The sequence below is a fragment of the Protopterus annectens genome, chromosome 4.part1 (genome assembly GCF_019279795.1).
Source record: "Protopterus annectens isolate FY-2018-M chromosome 4.part1, PAN1.0, whole genome shotgun sequence".
NCBI lineage: Eukaryota > Metazoa > Chordata > Ceratodontiformes > Protopteridae > Protopterus > Protopterus annectens.
This window is the reverse complement of record NC_056734.1, coordinates 381,598,551-381,621,264: the sequence shown is the minus strand read 5'-3', so window position 1 is coordinate 381,621,264 and position 22,714 is coordinate 381,598,551. Positions and strand designations below refer to the sequence as shown.

Here is a 22,714-nt window from a genome sequence, read left to right as displayed (position 1 = left end):
GTGGCATATAAGGATAAGGGGTAAATATTTGACTGCTGCTCAGCCAACCTGGGTTCAATTGGTCTCTCAGGTGTCTGAGGTGCTGGCAGGAAGAGATGTGTATTGCCTGTGGTAATCCTTGGTGCAGGAGGTCCCCCATCACTGTAAGAGAGCTTAGTCCAAAGAGCAGCAGGGTGGTAGACTTGGCTGAGCTACTGCAGAGGCAGGGTGATATGCAACATGTCTGCATTGCACATCCACACCAGATGTGACCATGCAAAAGTATATCCACAGTAAGGATGATTTAGGGAAGCAAAAAGGCTCAAGAAAAAAAGAGATGGATATCTTCTGTAACTAGACTGTGAAATCGACCGCAGAGAGGGATGTCCTATGTAATTGTATAGTGAAGCCTGTCATGGAGGGGAGGCTCCCCTGAGCCGAAGTGAAAATCACCCCAGTTTGCAGTGCAGAGAGTAGAGATGCCTCATTCTGAGAACTGACAGAAGGCTTCATTTCTGTTTGTAGGCAGTACTGTATTCGTTTAATGAGTTAGCAGTTCTTTCGCATAGACTTGTGCATTGTAAAGTGTCCTGGTAGTGTTGAGAAGAGTTTGAATGTGTGGCTGTTAAGGGTGTAGTACAACTCTAAACATCTGAACTTGCTGTTGAGTGTTACTTTTCATTATCTTTCAGAAAAAAGGTTAGTGAGGTTCTTACTGACAGACACACACACCGCATGCAGGGACATAAAGACTTTTGAGAGGGATATTCCTTTAAACCTCAGTAAGAAGCTGAGATCCCTTATAAGATCCTCCGAAGCTAGCTATGAAAACAAAATCACCACTAATTCTAAGGACAACCACAAAGCATTCTATAGCTATGTCAAGAATCTCGATGGCAACACCCAGATCTGCTCTGAGTTACAGCACAACGACACGAAAGTTACAGAACCAACTGATATTGCCAACATCCTGGCAGATAGGTTCAGTGCTAACTTTACCCCCCTACACCCCCTAAAGGGCCCATACCTATACAGGAAGAATGCAGAGTCCCTGTAATCACAACTACGCAGGTAAAAGCTGCACTCTCTAAAGTCAAAAACACAGCATCCATGGGACCGGACAACATCCCGGGCTGCGTTTTACATGAACTTCAGAATGAACTGGATCCCCACTTAAGCACCATGTTCAATAGTAGCCTCGCATCAGGCTTTTTGCCCACTGAATGGTGCACAGCAACAGTTATCCCACTCCACAAAGGGGGAGCCACAACTGATCCCGGGAACTATCGACCTATTAGCCTGACGAGCCTGGTCTGTAAGGCCATGGAACGTATCATCATGGAACTCATAAACAAAGACATGGGTAACCTCCAAACTCTGGATCCCACCCAGTTTGGGTTTGTGAAAGGCAGATCATGCCTCCTGAACCTGATCGACTTCTTTGAGGCAGTCACCAAAGCCGTAGATGAGGGTAAGGTGGTTCACACAGCCTATCTTGACCTCGCCAAGGCTTTCGACACTATCCCCTATTCTGGAATTATAGCTAAACTCATTAAACTAGGTACAAATCCCTACATCACAAGATGGGTTGCCAACTGGCTCACTGACAGAACCCACACTGTAAAAGTTGCAGACTCCAAATCTGACCTCAAAGCAGTGACAAATGGAGTACCACAGGGTTCTGTCCTGGGACCTCTCCTGTTTGGTATCTACTTCCCTGAAGTACAGGCTAACACAGAAGGCCTCTGGCTAACAAAGTTCACAGATGACTGCAAACTAGGAGCCATAGTCAAGTCCCCAAATGATGTGGACATCCTACAGAGGGGCCTCGCTGAGACAGATGCCTGGTGTCGGAGCCATGGCCTCATGCTCAATGCCAAAAAGTGCAGTGTCATCCCCTTCGGTAAAAACTCTGTACCACATAGGCAGCAATCTACTTAATACCGAATGTGTGATAAGAGACCTTGGGACCCAGGTGGACAGTAGTCTCTCCTTTGATAGTCACATCGCCACAGTAGTCAGGAAGTCCTTCTACGTGGCACACCTCATCATAAAAGGGTTCTCATCCAGGAAAAAAGAGGTCATTGTTCCCCTCTACTCGACACGCATTAGACCCATTATAGAGTACAACGCCCCTTTTGGAATGTACCTCACAAGACATCTGCAGCAGCTGGAAAGGCTACAGAAGTACCTCACAAAGAGGATTACTGGCCTCAAACAAAAACCCTACACTGACCTTCTCAAAAAACTCCAGCTTTACTCCATAGCATATCGCCTACTCTGAGGTGATCTCTGCCTAACATATAAAGCTATGTCAAACCCAGAGCTGTTGGACATGCTACACCTAAAGAAATCCCAATCCCTCCGAGCTACACTCTCTAGGGACCTAAACCTTGTCACCACAATAAACAGGATATGCTGAAAAGATAGTTTCCTGTCCCAGAGACTTCCCATACTCTGGAACAGGCTACCCATCTATGTCAAGCAAAGTTCTTCATTAGCACTCTTCAAGAAAAATCTTGATGAGTGGATGGGAAATAGAAAATACACCCCGGGGATCACTTCTGTGTCTCTGCTCGACAGTGGCACAGGAAAATAACGTTCTTGGGTGGCGTAAGTCAGGGAAACTTGTTGGCTAGGCTTACATAGGCCCTTGGGCCGATAGCCTAGTACCTACCTATGAACCTGTAAACAAACTACATGATTGGATGGGTGTCCACAAATTTACTGTAAAACTGACTGCTGTGCCCCCCCCCCCCCAGTTGAAAGAAATGTTGCTGACAAGGAGTGAATGGTCATGAGATGCGTGGTAACCATTTGAAATGGCAGGACTCGCTAGAGCAAGTCCAGAAACATGGAGACTGAATGATCGAAGGAATGGACTTATATATAATGTCTGAGATATAATTTCTCAGAATATTCCCTTTTCTCTAATGATGACAATCTTGGAGTTGGTATATATAAGTTTAGGGGTGTGGAGGGCTTGCCCCTCACATGAGGAGGTGTAGGGAGAGCTTCCCTCTCCTGCAAAAAGAAGTTTTAAAGAGAAAAGCGATTTTCGAGACTCACTCTTTTCAGCATTTGGCATTTCGAGTACCTTTATTTCAGTAGAGAGCCTGAGATGCCACTGCCCTTGGAATATATATGAATGAGTGTTGTTCACCGAAATGTAGACATCACAATACCTGATTCCATAATAACAAAAGGGACAGGTAGAAACACAGAACTGGTATAAGCCAGTTCACCTTTGTCCACTGATTGCACTACTATGACGTTTTGCTATTTTAATAAATACGATTCAGGGGGCTTAAGGTATTACTGTTGTGGATTTTAGACTATGATATTTCGTTTCATCCTCTTATTTTTCCATTTTATAAAGGCTCTTGGATCTTGTCAGACCTATTTGTGACACAGTCCTTCATTACACAATGATAGGTGTCTGGACTGACAAGTTTAGAGGAGAACCTTACTGGATATGTGTGTTTGACATTCTTATCTGTTGGTCTCACTATTAGCATAGTTGGAAGAGTGAAAATAACACTGCAGCTTCCAGAAGCGTCATCTGTTGGAGCTGACCTGAGAAGAAATGACCCACAGTCCCTGTCACCTTCCTCATTCCCTCCGTCTTAATCTAGTCTTCCAATCTTTGTAAATGCCTCTTCTTCTTGATTCTGCTGACTGTGGCTACTAATCTCATTCCTACTCATTATCCTTAACTTTCGTCTTTCTGTATGTCCCTCCTCTTCATCTTCTGTCTTTTGGCTTTAAAATACATCCTCATTCTTGTCTGTGTGCTCACATTCCCCATTCTGTGATGGTGATCTTTGTTGCATGTGTCTGTACCGTGGGCCTTCCTTTCAGTGGTACATGTGTAGTATATCCCGCACAGTAGGCAACTTCACTAGTTGCCTAGTTGAATGTAAACTAACTCCTCTCAAAATGGAATAGCAGGCAGCTCTTCCATAGATTCATATATATTGCCAAGCTCTACCCTCTGTTACAGAAAAGAAGCTTAACAATATTGAGAATGAAACTCATTTTCCCAACTATTATCTAGTTTTGCATTCTTTTGGTTAATGCCCAGTGCTCATGACCACAGTCGTTGATGAGGACATGGATTAACCAGTGAATTGTGAGTTTTGCCTTATGCTTCACCTCCTGCTTCATCACCACAGTTTAGTGAAACATCTAGATCATAACTGTGACTGCACTAACACACTAGTTAGTCTCCTCACAAGTGTAGCTGCACTAACACACTAGTTAGTCTCCTCACAAGTGTGGCTGCACCAGCACACTAGTTAGTCTCCTCACAAGTGTGGCTGCACCAGCACACTAGTTAGTCTCCTCACAAGTGCGGCTGCACCAACACACTAGTTAGTCTCCTCACAAGTGTGGCTGCACCAGCAACTAGATAGTCTCCTCACAAGTGTGGCTGCACTAACACACTAGTTAGTCTCCTCACAAGTGCGGCTGCAGTAACACACTAGTTAGTCTCCTCACAAGTGTGGCTGCGCCAACACACTAGTTAATCTCCTTATTTCCTTGACCTGTACTTGTGAATAAGCCCAAGATACTTAAACTCCTCCCCTGGGGATAGCTGTTTTTCTCACATTTGCAGGGAGAAGTCTGCTTTCATTAAGGGAAGCATCATGACCAGTGACTTAGAGATGCTGATTTTCATTCCTGCCAGCCTAGTGATCACAGTCATTCGAGAATCATCTACAAAAAACAAAGATGCAACCCATATATTCTAGACTTGATACACCCCAAGATCTGGTGTTACTTTGCTGTCATGTTTATAAAATTAATGAACAGGAAAGGCAATACAACATTCCCCTGCAGAATCATGTGCCCACCTTGAACCTATTCAGCCCAGTGCTAAGAATCCAGGCAGCTGACAGTGGGTAAATATAGAGTCCATGTGTCACACTACAGTGGCCTTAGGACATTGGTATGGTTGCAGCACTATACAATCATGTCATCCCCTGATCCAGAAAACACACATATGCCATACCAACACTCCCACAATCCACCAGTGTTTGTGCAAAGATAACCAAACTTTAATGAGGTCAGGTTATGCACTGCAGCATTTGCCCCCTGCAGTGACCACCAGGTTTTACAATGTGTATGAGGTGAGTAAATCAAACTGTCGATGCTGAAGTGTGGAACATGGCTACTGAAGGCAAGAACTCTGTTCCTCAGGGGCAGACTAACACTGTAAGTCATTCATCCACAGCAGAAATCAGCATTCGTGCACAGGGTAGGTATGTTAATGACTGCCACTTTGCATAACCTTTGTCATTAGCATGCCCACCCTGTGTACTTGTGCTGATTGCTGCTGGTTCACACGTAGTGTCAGTCTGTCCTTGATGAACAGAGTTAGTGCCTTAAGCAGCCGTGTTCCATTCTTCTGCATCATCCATAGTTTGACTTATCCACCCTACACACATCATAGAATCTGGTGGTCATTCCAGGCAGCAAGTGCTGCCATGCATAATTGGTCTCATCAGAATTTGGCTTATATTCTCTTCCAGTTTCCCCTTTTTGCAAAGCCAGATTCGCTAGAGACTTTAACCTGGACAGCACATCTGGTTAACTCATTGCTGTAAACATTTCCTTGCTACCTGTGAACTACTGCACCTAAAGCCAGGACCCCTCCTTCCTGCAGCCTCCAGACTTTCTTAAGGATACTGACAATATATCTCTTTCTCTGCCACATTGGAGCATGTTTATCATGATAACTTATCCAGTCTCCTGCCTTCAGCTACTACATTATTTTGTTATGCATGTCACTTGTGGTACAGTAAAAGATGGTAATCTTCCACGGGTTGTATCCAGTGGTGCAACCACCCCCACCAGGTTATACTGAACTCTGTCCACCTTTAACAGCCACTCCTTGTACCTGGGTATATGTAAGGCATGAGTATGTAAGTATGTCTTGAGTCTGAGTGTTGGTGAGACTATCTGCAGGTGTGCACCTTGGCATGTTTTCAGGTTTGTGTCCTTAAGTAAGTGTTTGGGTGTGTAAGTTGTGTGTGTGTGTGTGTGTGTGTGTGTGTGTGTTCAGTCGAGTGTGGGAGGGATGTTTGATGTTCATGTGTGGGTGTGTACATGTGCATGAATGCCTACATGTGTGCGGCTTTGTGAATGAGGGGGTGCTTGTGCCAGCTCGATGCATGGGTAGTCATTACGAGGTCTTCCTCACTGCAGCTAAACACGTCTCTGAATTGCATTTCCCAAGATCGTGTAAATTGACCTACCTGCTATAAACACTTTACAAAGACACAGAACAAATTTTCTTAATCTTTGGATCCATTTCCATGTGCACTTTCTGCCTTGCTTAGTTATTTTTCCATGGCATTGCTTAATAAAATTGTCCTACTTTTTGTAAAGTTAATGTTAATGAAAATATTTCATTACTGATGACCATATGTACATGCACACAAACATTAAATATATATTGAAACAGCTGCAACATAGCATTGAATAAACTTATTTTTGTAAAATTAAGATTTATGGGAAAAGTTGTCTACATTCAAATAACTATAGAAAGGTATACACAAACAGTAAATGCATACTGAAACTGCTGTATCATGATGACATCATACATCTTAAATGTGGAATCAGAGCAGAAAAAGGGGAATATTTGATCTACTTTGGGACTCAAATCCAAGGCCTCCTGGCATACGATACAAGGGTCACTATCACTGGACTAACAATAGCCTCTGGACAGATAAGTGTTGAGTTTTCCCTTAAGAGCCTTATCCTTTCAGCAAGGAAACCTCAAACATGATGACCAAGGTCCAAGGCCAAGGCCACACTACACACACAAATACAAAGAAAGCCCTCTGCTTAGCCACTGTTCGAATCATAAAAGTGAAAAGACAATATTAACCACCACGGCCTTTATCAGATTTTCTGAAGTGTTACCACACTGGGGGAAATATTTTACACATAAGCTTGTTCCTCAGCAAAGTATGGCTTAAAATTTGTTTTCTTTATTCCCTTGAAGAAATCTAATATAAGCAACGGAAAGTCACAGAAACAAATGATATTATTGTCATTTACTGCTGTAAGCTGTGTAATAAATTTGTCATCATGTCTCCAGTGGTGATTCCTTTCCGCTGTGTCCATTTCCTCATTTACCGTTACTGCTTATTGGATTGCATTTAACGAAACACACTATGATATGTTTTCCCAGCTGCTGGGGATCTTCTTGAGTGACAGTTTCAGCAGCTATTTTTCAGTTGTCTTACAGGCTCAATATCAGACTAGAGGTCACATAGCAGTATATTTCTGAGGTTGACAAGATATGTGTTCAAATGTGTCCAGTAATGCGGAACACTGACTGGCAGCAGATGCAAACAAAGTGCCACCCAGGAAAAAAGAACAGACCTTCAGTCCAGAGGGAACTGGGTTTTGTTAAACGCCACTAAAAAAATGAACTGATGGAATCGGCATGCAAAGCAGGCTTAGTTTAGGTGTGTGTATATATACATGTATATTTTGTATGTGCATACTCATCTGTCTGTGTGTTTTTTTTGTTTTGTTTTTTTGCGTGGTGTTCTTTAAGACATGGATATTCCTTAATGATGTGATCTTTAATTTGCAGACTGACCCCACTATTACATTGGGCACAGTTTTTTCATACATTGAATAAAGACACATGAATTATGTTCTTTTGAATCTTACCCTACTCAGAATATGTTGTAGACACTAGATAGGAGTGTGTTCATTTTGCCTGTTTCCTAACATTTTTTGTATTCTGCTGTTTTCTTAATCCTTCCGTTTATCAATGGACAACCCGAATATGTAAGTGTTTTAAGAATTTATTTAGTTATGTTCCTTCTTTTTTGCATGAACAACTGTATTTTTTGACTGCTTCATCTTTGTGATGAGCCACTTTGCTGACATGATAAAAATCAGTGTCCTTACAATTTATTACCAATCTGAAGTAATTTTCAGTGTTTGAGTATAGTACTCGCAAAAGATGTTTCCTGGGGTAGTGGTTTCAGAAATGGGGAGGGAATTCAGGAATGCTCTGGGTAGATATAGAAAGGCTGTTGTGGATGTATGATGGCTGTTTAACTAAAATCTTCAGCTTGTCATCTACTTAAAGCAATGGGTAGGCTTGGGTGGCTCTTTGGTCACCTGCCTGGGTAGGCTTGTGTGGCGCTGTGGTCATTTGCTTGCTGTTGTCTTGTGTACTCACAGCACACAAGGTAAAACATTCATACCAAACTGGTGACTAAGGATGTGTTATTGCTGTGGAAAACTTTCAACATTAAAATTGGCTACTCTGTAAAATGTATAAAGAAAGAAAGAAATTATTTGCAGTAGTTGTCAACTATGACCTTGGCGCACTAGTTAGTGTAACTGTCTTGCAAAGGCAGCAAATGCTTAAAAAAAGCCAGAATTCTGTTCATGCCGTTATTGCACAAGTAATAACCAGACCAAACTATGTGCCATTTACCCTCTCAGTGTGCATTTGCTCGTGTTAAACAGGCATTAAGACTGTACTTGTAGTAGCTATACTGGGTTACCCCTTTTTATCAAAACTCTGATGACTTCTGGATCACAGAAGCAAAATGCTGACAGCACACAGCACAGGGAACTATAAAATAATCTGTTTCTAGCATTGTGCAGATTTGTGGTGCAGGCCTTATAGGAAAGGCATACATCATATGTAAGATAAGAACTTGTAAACTCAAGAAATGTTTCACAGAGTTTTCTCCTTTTATTAACAATTTCTGCCATTCATACCGTAAAATATTTTAACTCTTCAATTAAACTTTCTAAGGTCTTCAATTTTGTCAGCTTGCTGTGTAAGAGGATAATTTTAGCTATAATTACATTATATTTTAGTTACATAAAGCTGGCAGTGCATAGGGGCATAGAAATAGTAACTGAATGTTACAGATTTGACCGGGAGCACACAGGTTTGCAAGTCAAAAGCTGATTAAATCTATTTTATTCATTGCTTCTGACTACAACAGCCTTTTGTGCTGCACTAATTCTACTTTCTGGTAAGAATTATCCATAATCTTTCCCTTTGGCAGATTATATACTGATTGTAATTATGTGGTGCAGTAAAATGTTATCATTTTTTTTGTTTTAAATTGTACTCTTTTACCCCTGTGTGGAGTTAAATTCATGCACAAGCCAGCCTCTCAGAACAGCATACTTAACCAGAGAGACTGCTGGATGTAAGGGCTGACTTATAGGATAGGGTTACATATTTCTTTGGTTAGCAGCAGGTAGTTACAGGAGGCGGGGTTGTAGTGTAGGGTTCAATGCTAGGCCTTGGACAATAAACTTCAGAGTAGAGGATTCTGTAAAGTTAATTCTATCGCAGAGAACAAACCAAGACATTTAGTGGGGCTAATGTTATGTACCTCCAGACCATAAAAAAGTGCAAGTTGCAGCTGCACTAGGGGCACTTAATGTCATGGTCGGGGCTCCATTGCTGTTGTTTCTACTTCAGGAAAAGAGAGAGGTACCAGTGAGGCATTAGACTTTCTCTACTCTAGTAGTCCATTGGTGGAAAAAATCCGACATCATTGGTTGAAAAATCAAGCACTGTGCAGTGGGACAGCTAAGGCAGCTGACTACATGGTCTAAGCAAAAAATGGTATAAAAAAGATCTGTGACACAATCTAATGTGCAGGTAGTTCCCTGCACTATTCTGTACTGACTTTAGCTTCACTGTCAGTCAGATTATTTGTCTACTGCTAGCCTAAAGGCCAGACAGGCAGTGTCCCATAGCATTTACCTAACTATTCCTGATTTTGGCTGAAAATTTAGCTCTGTCCCTTAAACACCCCTTAAAACTGATGATTTTGGAAGAAATATGGTGAATTATACTTCTTAAATAATAACAGTTAAGAGCTACAGACTTCTTTTATGCATGTTAATTCACATTCTCTTATCCCATCAACATCTCAAGGTAATAATTCTAATAGTTTAAGAAGTGGCCCTGATTATATCTGGATTTGTCCCAGATTCCAGAGGTGGGCAGTTGAAAACTATAGCCCACATATTTTTTATTGACCCATGATACTTTAAAAGAATGAATAATAGTGGTAGTGAGCAAACTTGCACAATTTGCACTTTTGTAGATACACGTTACCAGTGTGGTACCAATGTAAACAACAATTTTCTGCTAGCAACATTCTGGGAGGACAGCCTACCTTACTGTGCTGTCTTTTGTGTATGTGAAAAGCTTGGATCTCATTATCGATTTGTTCAGCGCCTCGGCTGATCTTCATTTAGCTTGTAGGCTGTTTTCCTGTTGACAAGAGGTCTGGCAGGAATGCATTACATTCAAAACTGATTCTTAACTCAGCATTGCTTGTTTTAGTCAGTGACCAGCTAGCTATACATATATATATATATATTCTTCAAGGCACTATTCTTATGCTGTATTTCTGTGGATGTTAAAATAATTTGCTTCTCATAAAGTTCCTAATTAGTGTTTTAACATTTAACAGGTCAGTTTTAAGCTTCATGATTCACTTATTAACAGATTGTTTAAGGCTCTTTTTGATGAGTGGAAATGGTGAAAGTTGGTTGCAGGTGGGATAGTGTCATGCACTTTTAAATGGATAGCTGTGTAATTACAAGAAAGTACAAACATAGTAATGTGTCACTTTCTTTCAAGGCCTGGCTCTTCAATGACCACCAGGACTGGGAACCCACTATACAATCTGCAGTAATTCCTACTGTGTCACACCCATATGACAGTGATGCTGAAATGTCAGACATTGAGGATGATGACCATGAGACTGTCTTTGGGTCAGTCGATATGCTTTCTCCAGGTGGTCATTCTGATGCCCAGACTTTGGCTATGATGCTGCAGGAGCAGTTGGATGCTATCAATGAAGAGATCAGGTGAGAACAATAGTGCATGCACTTAGTAAAATATAGGTTTTGAAACAGCTTTCTTGCTCTGCTGAAATTTAATAACCTGAAACTGTCAACATAGTGAAATGTTTTAATTGTAAAGATCTCTTGATGCTTTTTCCCTTGTGTTTGCATTACAGACAACTAATGATCCATGCATGGAAGGTTAGGTGGTATAAGGAGTAGGAGAAACTTTCCTCTCACATAGTGAAGAGAATAAGAAAAATGGAGAGACAGAACCTGTTATCTGTATAGCTGAGCTCAGCTGGTCCCGAACAGAGTGATTCAAGCCTTGTTGAAGCCAATCAGGACTATATTTGTTAGGTCAGTAATGACATGTAACACCTGTAGAATGGATGCTGGTGGCAGTAGTGCAAAAAAGGGGGCTTAGTAAGGGAACAAATAAGCTGCAAACCACTCAGCTCGTCTTTGAGGTTGAGAAAAGCTTCTTTGGTGATGGCACAGTTTTCTAAGCACTGATGGCTTGTTGGACCATTTTGTAGAAAAACATCTAAAAAAGTACTTAGCAACTCTGGGTGAATTGGAGGAAGACTCCTTGCTTCACTGTATAATACAGCATCCTGACGGGATGTATGGAAGTTTCATTGAAACAATCCATCACTTCATCAGGGTGAAACAGGCAGTAATGTCCTGGTTCTTCAGGATCAACTTGTTGAAATCATAAGACCAGTGGACTGTTGAACTATAGTCTATAAGTATTCAGGAAAGACAAATTCTGCCAACCTCCGATCTAGTTTTATAACTGCTTATATCTGATGTGAATGGGGAAGTTCATTGGCTGGTGAGAACTTGGACTTCAAGAAGGTATTGGACTATCGCACACAAAATGGCAGACTGACTGAAGAAAATGGATATAAGGCCAGAATTGGTGGGATGTGGCTAAGAAATAAAAATTAGAGTGGTGGCTGTAGGGACTGGATATATTTGTAAGGCATAAGGTTGTCACTGGAGTTATGTGTGGGGGTGTCAGAGTGGGAAGTTTGAATAATGGTTAAGGTGTTTATCTTACACACACAAGGTGCAGGATTTGATTCTCACATGGGATAATTGGCAAGGATTAAAATGGCTCTCAAGGGGAGTACTAATCTATAAGGCTGTTAAGTACTGGGCCATATTTTTTCCCTGCTCTTATCTGATATCACTAATCTATGTAGCAGAATATTTATGGATGGGGGAGAGGTCTTTATGGTGACAGGGGAAAGGATGCAGAAGAACAAATAGATTATTACAGTCAGAAAGCAGCAACTTGAATTTTATGTCAAGAAATGCAGCTTCACACTTGGCAGAGCTGTAGGTTGCTCAGTTATTGACTGGTGATTCTTCTCGATCAGACGCCCCTCAACTCTTGAGTTGAGGGGCAATCAAAAAAAAAAAATAGAAGTCTGTTCACTACTGATACTGTACTCTCTAAGCAAAAAAAAAAAAAGCAGTATTGGAATCCATTTCAGTACTAGCATTCAGAAACGTTGGTATGGAAATAAATGCCAGTAATTCACTACCGACCAATTGGTATCTGCGTCTCACTCCCTAACATCTTGTATTTGAGGTGGCTTCCCCCCTTTTTCCTGCCCTAGCTGCACTTTTGTCACTTGGCAAGAACAAGCTATAGGATTATGTTACTATTCTGGGGAGAGACGGAACACAAAGAGGAACGGTAAACAAGAGGAATGTGGCTTGCTACCTTTTATTGCTGGCTGGTAATGGAGAACAATGGACCACATTGAATTGTCAGTCCAGAATACAGACACTAGTTGCACATACATGAATATAGATGCAATCTCTCTAGTTTTTCTTTCAAGATCTGTTTAAAAAAAAAAATAGGAAGAGAGCATTGCTATGCAGTTAGTTAGAATTGTGATATTGTCTTCCTGACAAAAATAAATCAAGTGTCAATGTCAGTGTCTGTGTAAAACTTATGCTAATACAGGCTGGATCATGATATTTCTTTGTATTTTCAAAGGTATAAACATTTTGTGCATCTCTGTGTACAGAATCCATTTCTGTTTTTGAAAATACCACAAGTCTCGTTTTTTCTCTTTATAAGGAGATGTGGAGTTTCAGCTACAGTCAAACTTGTAATGGAGTGTAGTTTGGGGATTCCTGTGGTTCTCAGCCATTTTCATGTTTGCTTTGCATTAATTTACTTTTGCATTTCAGTCTGGAGTAAGTCAAAGGTAGGTACATCAATTGTTTCCGTAATCCCTCCTGCTGTCTTTACATAGGTATTTTTATACCCCAAGCTATCTCCAAACAATTTTTCCTTAGGTAGATTGCACATGTTGGAGGTGTGATGGGGAAGAGAGAGAAAATTGGGAACATATTTTTGGGAGTGTTAATGAGTTGGCAGACATTATAAAAATTCCCTGTAGATTACTCTGTCAAATATACTGGGTGAGCAAATTGGTGTAACTAAGGAAATTACTTTTTTTTTTTTTGAGCTGAGATACAGAATCAGAATTGCCTAGACATAGTAAGGCCTTGCTGAGTTTAATTCTGGTGGCTGCTAAGAAAGCAATTACTAAGGAAACAAGTGTTTCATAATTTGCATACTTCTCTCTAGCCAAGGCTCTCTAATTATTTTTAACTAATTTTTGTGTAAATAATTTCTTTTTGAATATGGTATTTGCTTAAATAGTATAACTTTGTAATTACTGCTCTCTCATCTTATTTTGTCTTACATTTTTCTCTTATAATTGTACATTATAAAACTTTTAAATGTCACTGTGGAGCTTTTCTCCCCAGGCCGCCATTGAAAATGGAAATATATCCAGTTGGACTAGCCTGGTTAACAAATGTAAAATAAATAAATACAATACTAGAAAATAAAAATCAAAGTCTACACCAACCAGACTAGAGTTAGTATAGTAAGAGAGGTAAAACAGACTAGAAGTAGTTAGTATAGTAAGAGAGGTAAAAGACTGGAAGTGGGCCCTTTAGAAAAGAGTGGAAGCAAATTACTGGGAACTGTGGGAGCAATGCAGGCAGAATAATGTTTTGGAGGAGGAAGGAGGTGCAAGGGAAGGCAGGAACTTAATGAGCTATGAAGTGTTCGATTGACAGTGACTCAATAGATGATTATATGATTTGTATAAAGTTTTTAACTGAAAAAAAATAGAAATGTTGGTTGTCAAGTTGAAGAGACAGGATAAAAGAAATGTACATGTTTGAACAACAGATGGCCAGCTCAAGACTGAGGCTAAAACAAAATAGTATTCTAGACTACGATAATATAACCAACTCGTTTGCACTTGTTCACAGCACTTCGCCTTCTGTTATTGCTTTCAGAAGGTTCAGTATATTATGTTAACAACAAAAAGCTGTCAAACTACACTACACACAAAGGTAATACCAATATCCAGTGTTCTTCATTAGCGCACTTAATTGGGATGGCAGGTTGTTCTGCTTGTCCCATTTTAGTCATAACTCAGGCTAAAAAGGAGGTGGCAATAAAACATTAAATATTCATGGTAAGGTAATACATTAGAATGGTCAAGATACTGCATTAAAGGTATTACCAGTCCAGTTGTAGAGGAACACTTTTAAGAAAAAGGTAGAATACACTTAATAGTCTGTCACATGAGATTATGAAACATAGCCAGTCAGGATTAATATCAGGTATGTAGCAATACATAAGTTTTACACATACATGGCAGATACAACCATAATTAACTTAATGAAGAGATGGTGGCATCGACCCTAAATAGCCAAGATATTCTTGAGACACGACTGGTTTCGAGCACCGTTAGCTGATTCTTTTATACTGTGAAATGAATTTATGGAAGGTACAGAAGAAGCATCTTGTCGAGGGCAGTGTTTCAAATGTAGAACTTGAGTGCCGGGCTCTTTAATGCCAAGAAAGCCTTTTGTGCTGCTAATGATCTATGCTGAATCTGATAATGATGTTCAGGTTAGGATGCTAGAGTGATAAATGTACATGTTGTGTGGTAGTACATGTCACATGGTGTAGGCTTTAATATAAAAATAAGGTAACTGTGATGGTTAGTGAGTAGGGAGCAGGTGTACTGGTGAAAGTTCTCACTTCTGGAGTGATTTAACTTACATTTTATTGTCCACTTGTCTTGCCTTTCAATATTGTGATATTTTCTGGGCTAGAAGCTGCCTTGTAGATATCATAGATATTCAAAGTGTGGTGCATTTTCAAATGATGAGACATCACTACTTTAATTACTGCACTAATTAAAGAGGGAGGCTGCTTTGTAAGCTGTTCCATAAATTCACAATTTAGTTTTTTGAGATTAACCTTAAGAGGTTTGGATGAGAGACACTGCTGAAGTCTCACCAGTCCGTGGCCCAGTAAACTCCTTCATGTCACGTTGGCAAGCAGATTGCTGAACAATAGTCATAGTGCCTTTTTAAGCAATGTCAGTCTCCTCAAATTGCCTACACAGCTAATCAAAATCAAAACTATATACAGTTACCGCTGCTCAGTGCTTAAAGCTTAAACAAGAAGCTCCACTCCCTACAGACATCCTTAACTCTTGAAAATATAGATACCTGTATAGTTACTGAAACATGCTTTTAGAACAGTTAGAGCACCCGCACGATGCAGAGTTTTAGTGTCTGTTAGTCTTTCATATCCAGTGCAGAAAATGATAGTGTTATTGGAGGGGCATGTATGTATTCCTAATAAAACATCTCATGTCCAGACTCTTTAGCCAGCCGAATAAATTTGACCTTCCCTGTATCCTTTTTGAGGCAAATAATTTCATAGGATGATACTAGGCTATTGGCCCATAGGACCTTATAAGCCTAGCCAAGAATTTGGTCCATGTTCCCACAAAGTCACCACCTGTTTCCCCTGTCCAGCAGGGTCACAGGTGGGATCCCAGGGGTGTATTTTCTGATGTTCAGCCAGAATCCCAAAGTCTGGGTCCGGCGTCGGCAGTTCAGTCATGCACCCTGATGTCAGAGTGCCAGGAGTACAAAGCTGCCAGCCGACGCCATGTTCTCCAGTCTTTCTTGCCGTGCGGTGGAAGCAGTTTGCAAGTGCCGGTCGGCTGACTCCTGATATTTTTTCGTGCTTCAGTCCGAAGACTTACTTCTTCTTCTCAAAGCTAAGTACCCCATTGGGGAAACTTTTTTCTTGCTCCAGTCCGATGTCAGAAAAAGTTAATAATTGTATTTCTTGTGGGAAGCAAATACCTCATAAGGATTTCCACTCTTACTGTATTCCTTGTTTAGGCCCTGACCACGACGTAGCTAGTTGTCGGTTTTGTGCTAGATTTAACCAACGTACTATTAAGTGGAGGTACGATTTTGCTTTTCACTACTTTGGCAGGTGATTTAATTATAAAATGTCATTGGGCACGCTTCCGACTACTGGAGTTCACACACGATGCAAGGATAAGGACAGGCCTCCGAAGTCCAAATCAGACGATGGTTTACAAGTAGAGCCAGCTCCAGGTTCGGCCGTCGTCAGTGAGGTGCTTTCGCAGCCCCTGTCGTCGGCCATTTCAGAACCGATTGCCGAAATGGACTCCCACGAGGAGCCAACTAGGCCTTTGAGTACTCCAGCTGCAGGACCTTCGGACAATGCTCCCTTGGATGGTTCCGGAGCCGCTGTGCAGGTACCGGCTTCCGAGGGGGTATTCAGACCTACACAGCTTCTGATAAAGGCAAAGCCAAAGACAAAGGCGAAGACTCCTTCCAAATCAAAGACACCAGCCCAGGCCTCTTCTGATCCGGGACCCAAATCTCAGAAACAGCTGCTTACAATGGCGGAGGACTTACTAACCATGATTAGGGGTTCACATCCTCCTCCAGATAAAAGGCCAAGGCAAGAATTGGATTTTGAATCCTCTGATCAGGCATCTATTTCTTCAGTGTCTTCCTCTGAACAGGAATATTCTTTCCCTCCTTATGAGGATTCTGATGCTGAGGAATCCATTCCATCAGCTTCTCCCCATGAGGATTTTTCTTTTGGGGAAACTTTACATGACATGAGGGAACATTTTCACTGGGAAGGACAGGAGTACTCTGAATCTAAGAGAAGGCTTAGGGATTTCCTTCTTCTTCCCCAACATAGACCCCTGGCTATTCCTCCTATTTTGGATATTGTGGATGATGCCTTTTCTGAGGCTAATTTAACTCTTGACTCCTTTCCTCCAGCCCCTGCTAAGCCTGACAGATATTACAGGGTCCCTGACTCCCACCAGTTCCTTTACAAAAATCCTGCTGCTGATCCAGAAACCATTTCTCAGGGTCCTAAGGGTGTTAAGGCCGCCTCTGATAAAAACCCTATTCCGACAGATTAGGATTCCAGAGCTTTGGAGAGATGGGGCAAAAAAGTGTAGACTTCTGCTACTTTATCTATCAGGGCTTTAAATTGCCAATTTCATATGCTAAAATATCAGCAATTCCTGCTGTCTGTTATGAAACAAAAGCTAGGTACCATTTCTGCATGTGCAGGTAATAAGGAATTACACGATTTGATGCATGCTACTGAGCAAGTGGGGAAGCATGGTTTACACTGTGGTTTTGATGCCTTGGAGGCTTCATGCAGGGCGGCTGCCACTGGCACAGTCATTAGAAGGCATGCTTGGTTAAAGGAACAAAACTTACCTGATCAAGTGAAAGCAAAGTTACTGGATGCTCCTGTTCAGCATAATGTTTTGTTTGGGTGTAAGGCTGAAGAGGTGATAAAGAAAATGAAGAATAAGGCAAAATCCATGCAAACGGTTAAGGATTTCGTACAAGTTCAGCCCCCAGGATTTAGCAGAAATTGGCCAACTAAAAATTGGTCCTTTCCCAGCTCGGACAGGCCTCAGAGGGGTAGATATAGGCGCTACAGAGGGAGGGCCCAAACACAGACCTCTTACAGACCTAGACAGTGGAGTGCTTCCACCCCCAGGGGTGGAGAGGACAGACCTCGATCTTACAGACAACAGGCTCAATGACTCCCCCTGCATGGCTCCAGGAACTTCTCTCCTGGAAGCCCCTCTAGGAGGAAAACTCTCTCTTTTTCAACAAAATTGGACTTACATAACCCAAGACAAGTGGGTTCTGGATGTAGTTTCAAAAGGTTACAAATTCCACTTTCATACCTTGCCAAGACCAAACGGATGGCCAGACCTACCAAAACACCAATGGGCAGAGGCATTAAACCAGGTGGGTTCCCTCATGGCTATGAGGGCCATAGAACTGGTTCCACAATCAGAGACGGGGCAAGGCTTTTACTCAAGGCTCTTTCTAGTTCCCAGAAAACAAAATTCATGGAGACCTATCCTGGATCTGTCAGTTTTAAATACTTTCCTGGAGAAACCAAAGTTCAAGATGCTTACTCTGCAGCAGCTCCTGCCAATGTTGAGCAAAAATGCATGGGTGGTGATATTGGATTTAAAGGAGGCTTACCTACACATCCCTATCAGACAGGAATGCAGAAAATACCTCGGGTTCAAGGCCGGCTCAAAACATTACCAATTCTCTGTGCTGCCCTTTGGCTTGTCTACTGCGCCCAGGGTCTTCACCAAGTGCCTGGCACCAGTAGTAGCTTATTGCAGACTCCAGGGAATTCAAATTTACCGTTACCTGGACAACTGCCTTATTCAAGCAGACAGCAAGGATGTCTTACTCCAGCACCTGGAATTTGTTCAAAATCTACTCAAGTGCCTGGGATTCACTGTGAACATAAAAGTCAAATTTGACACCCACACAACAGATGACTTTTCTGGGTGCTCTTCTAAACCCAACAACCCAGATGGCATTCCTGACATCCGAAAAACAACTACAGCTGGCTTCAACTTTCAAAACCTTGGCATTAATGCCTCAGCTAACTGCAAGGAAATTCCTGCAGGCTCTGGGTTACATGGCCTCCTGCATCCTTCTCACACCAAATGCAAGACTACATATGAGAAAAATACAATAGTACCTAAAAAGTGTATGGTCCCAGCATTGCCACAGTCTAGACACACAGATTGCTGTCTTGCCTTGGCTACAAAAGGAATTCCATTGGTGGACCATGGCATGTCTTCACAACAAAGGGAAAGCCTTCAGTCTGCCTCCAGCCAGCCAAGTGTTAACCATGGACGCCTCGGATTACGCATGGGGAGCCCACTTGCAGGGGGAAAGGCCTGTAAGGTTTTTGGACAGAGGATCAGAAGCACCTACATATCAATTTAAAAGAGATGTTGGCTGTACAGAATGCCCTCTTGGCTTTCAGGGATCTTCTACAGCCAGGACAACTACTGATGCGGACAGACAACACCACAGTTATGTGGTACATAAACAAGCAAGGGGGTTCACACTCCTACCCCCTTTGCAGACTAGCCATGACTCTATGGAACACAGCTCTAGCTTGCAAAGTGGATCTACAAGCTCAGTTCCTGCCAGGGAAACAAAATATTCTGGCAGACAGCCTGAGCAGAAACCTGTCAGACCCACACGTGGATGCTAGACACCAAAATATTCAAGATGATTACAGAAGCCTGGGGCTGCCCGGACATAGATCTTTTTGCATCCCCCCTCAACCACCAGTTACAGATTTTTTGCACAAGGACATTTCACAAACTAGCATGGAAAGTGGATGCTCTCTCATTCAGTTGGAGAAACCTCTCGGGGTATGCCTTTCCTCCACTACCTCTTCTTCCACAGGTGTTATTAAAGATCAAACAGGACAAACCCAAGATGATTTTACTGGCCCCAAATTGGCCTCGTCAATTTTGGTACTCAACACTGATGAATCTATCCCAGGAGCCTCCTTGGATTTTGCCTCAGATTCCAAATCTTTTGTCCCAACACCAGGGCCAGGTTTTGCACTCTCATATCAAAACTCTCAGCCTGGCGTATTCAGGGTCTATGATTAATCCTACCCTTCCCAAACAGGTCATGGATGTCATCTTAGAAGCCAGACGGCCTAGCACTAGAAAATCTTATGCAGGTAAATGGAAGAGATTTTGCACCTGGATGCATGCTCAGGATTCGGATCCTCTCATTCCTAATATCCCATTGATTTTACATTACCTGACAGACATGCTACATAAGTGTTTATCCTTCTCCTCCATAAAAATACATGCCTCAGCTATCTCTGCACATTACAATACAGATCCTCCAATCTTTTCGCATCCACTTCTGAAACAATATCTCAGAGGAGCAAAGAATTTAAGGCCCCCTAGGACACCACCCATACCTGCCTGGGACCTCAACTATGTTCTGGAAAAACTCACTCTGCCTCCTTTAGAGCCTGCTGCCACATCTGACATTAAGTATTTATCATGGAAGATAGCTATCCTACTGGCTTTGACTTCAGCCAGGAGAGTGTCGGAGTTACAAGCTCTCATGGCTGTGGAACCTTACATTATTTTTCACCAAGATAGGGTGTCTTTAAGGACTAATCCTACTTTCATGCCTAAAATGGTTTCCAAAGTGGCTTTAAATCAAACTATTCACCTGCCAACTTTTTTCACTAATCCACAAAATAAGGGGGAAAGGATCTTGCATTCCTTGGATGTACACAGGCAACTACGTTTTTACCTGGACAGAACCAAGGATATCAGGAAAACAGAGCAACTGTTTGTTTCTTATGCAACAAATTCTCAAGGCAAAGCTATTTCAAAACAGACCATTTCTAAATGGATTGCTCATGAAATCAGATTTTGTTACTCTCATCATGGAAAGCAAATTCCAGGAAAAAATAGAACTCACTCTACCAGAGCTGCTGCTACTTCAGCTGCCTTTCTCAGGGGAGTACCTACCAAAGATATTTTGGAAGCTGCAACTTGGAGTTCAGTGCATAATTTTTCTAAGCACTATAATCTCACTCTTTACTCTAAGTCTAGGGCAGGCTTTGCTTCTGCAGTCTTGCAGGGCCTTCTAGCCGCCCCTTCTACTCTATAACCACCACCCTTTATCTCAGCTTTGGGATTCAACCCTACAGTGATGACTGCAACAGTGAAACATGATGAACATAGTACAGTTGTGTACACTTACCATAAATGTAGATGTTCGAGTGTCTTCACTGTTGCAGTCTGGGTTACCGACCCTCCTGTCCCCTCTTATACTTTCATTACTGTGGTTTCCTACTTCACCCTTCTTCTGAGGTGTATTTGCTACAGAGTATGAGGTTTGTTGTATGTTACATTTTTGTTTTACTATTAGCCTTCACTTTTGGGGCACCTGACATCTGGGGCAAGAAAAACTGGAGAACATGGCGTCGGCTGGCAGCTTTGTACTCCTGGCGCTCTGACGTCAGGGAGCATGACTGAACAGCAGACGCCGGACCCAGACTTTGGGATTCTGGCCGACCGTGGGCTGCCTGCCGGCAGGAAGAACCCTACAGTGATGACTGCAACAGTGAAGACGCTCGAACATCTACATTTATGGTACATGTACACAACGTTACTTTTCCTATCCAGTCACCCAGGTTACTCTTAAAGAGGGCTAGAGAGGTACTCTGCTTGGCAAGGAGAGGGAGTCTGTGCTACAGATAGGAGAGTCTTTGAGACACAAATCTATCCCGTCAACAAGTTCTGTTAATGTCACAGACCAGGTTAAGGCCTTGTGTGTGTGGGTTGCACAAGTGGAGTTTGACTTATGGATATGCAGCAACTCCATCAAAGCTGGGTCTGAGATGGCCTTGTGTGCCAGACACAGGTCACCTCTGAGCATTTTGTATGAGACTGAGTAGAGGGACAGGGCTTTTAGCCTATCTGTATAGGATATGTGTTTGAGACCCTGGTCTCTCCAGCTGCTGCATGTAATTGGCAAGGTACTTGCCAAAGAGAACATTGTACTCAATAATGGGTCTGATAAGGGAGGAGTACAGGGATGTTATGGCCTCCTTTAACTAGTCCCTAAAGACAGAGAGATTCTGTGGTAAGTCCGGTTTTACTGTCATAAGGAGTGTTACGGAACAGTTGCAAATAGAACTTCATACTATATATTAAACAACTGCTGCCCCCCATGTCACATGATATGCATTATCATAGCTAAAGAAACTGACATCCCTTCCTGATAAGCATAACAGTATTCTCTTGGGAGACCTCAACTATCCCTCCGTTGTATGGGCAACATTCACTACCTCAAATAAATATGAATAAAAATTCCTGGAGTTCATTAATGTTAGTTTCCTAGACCAGCTGGTTTAAATTCCAACTAGGGATTCAAAATTATTTGACCTGGTTCTTATCAATATTGCTACTTTATATTCAGTAGCTAAAAATTCTTATGTCACTGGTCATGTCTTACTACTTTTCTGTAACACTTCTTATGAAAGTAAAATTGGACTTACCACAGAATCTGTCTTTATGGACTAGTTAAAGGCAAACCTAATCCAGCTAGCTGATGATATGATCAAGTATCAGTGCCTGCCTCGTCTTGATGACCCCATCTCTATCAGTTCATAGGTTCATAGGTTCATACTAGGCTATCTGCCCGAGGGCATTTACAAGCCTAGCCCATAGTTTTGTGGCTTACGCCACCCCTTTAGTATGGGGAACTATACCCATTATTTTGCTGTGCCTCTGTCGAGCAGTGACACTGAGGTAATCCCTGGGGTATATCTGCAATCTCCCATCCATTGGTCAAGATTTCTCTTGAACAAGGCCAGCGAGGTGCTCTGCCTCACATATACCGGGATTTTGTTCCACAGCATAGGGAGTCTTTGGGTGATGAATCTATCCCTCCAGCACGTCCTATTAATAGCCGTGTCGAGGTTTAAGTCTCCCGCCCTTGTGGCTCTGACGGATCTAGATTTTTTGAGGTGAAGCATATTCATCAAATCTGGGTTTGACATGGCCTTGTATGTCAGGCACAGGTCACCTCTGAGCAAGCGGTAAGCGACTGAATAGAGCTGAAG

General features: G+C 42.0%; 1 protein-coding gene across 1 annotated transcript in view; it reads left to right on the top strand.

Annotated features, from left to right (window-relative positions):
• Positions 1 to 22,714, top strand: part of PPFIA4 (PTPRF interacting protein alpha 4) — a 1,641,692-nt gene that overhangs the window by 1,282,536 nt on the left and 336,442 nt on the right. Inside the window, exon 15 of the mRNA XM_044070202.1 lies at positions 10,640 to 10,869. Coding sequence (XP_043926137.1) covers positions 10,640 to 10,869 — 230 coding nt within the window. The remainder of the gene's footprint in view (positions 1 to 10,639; positions 10,870 to 22,714) is intronic.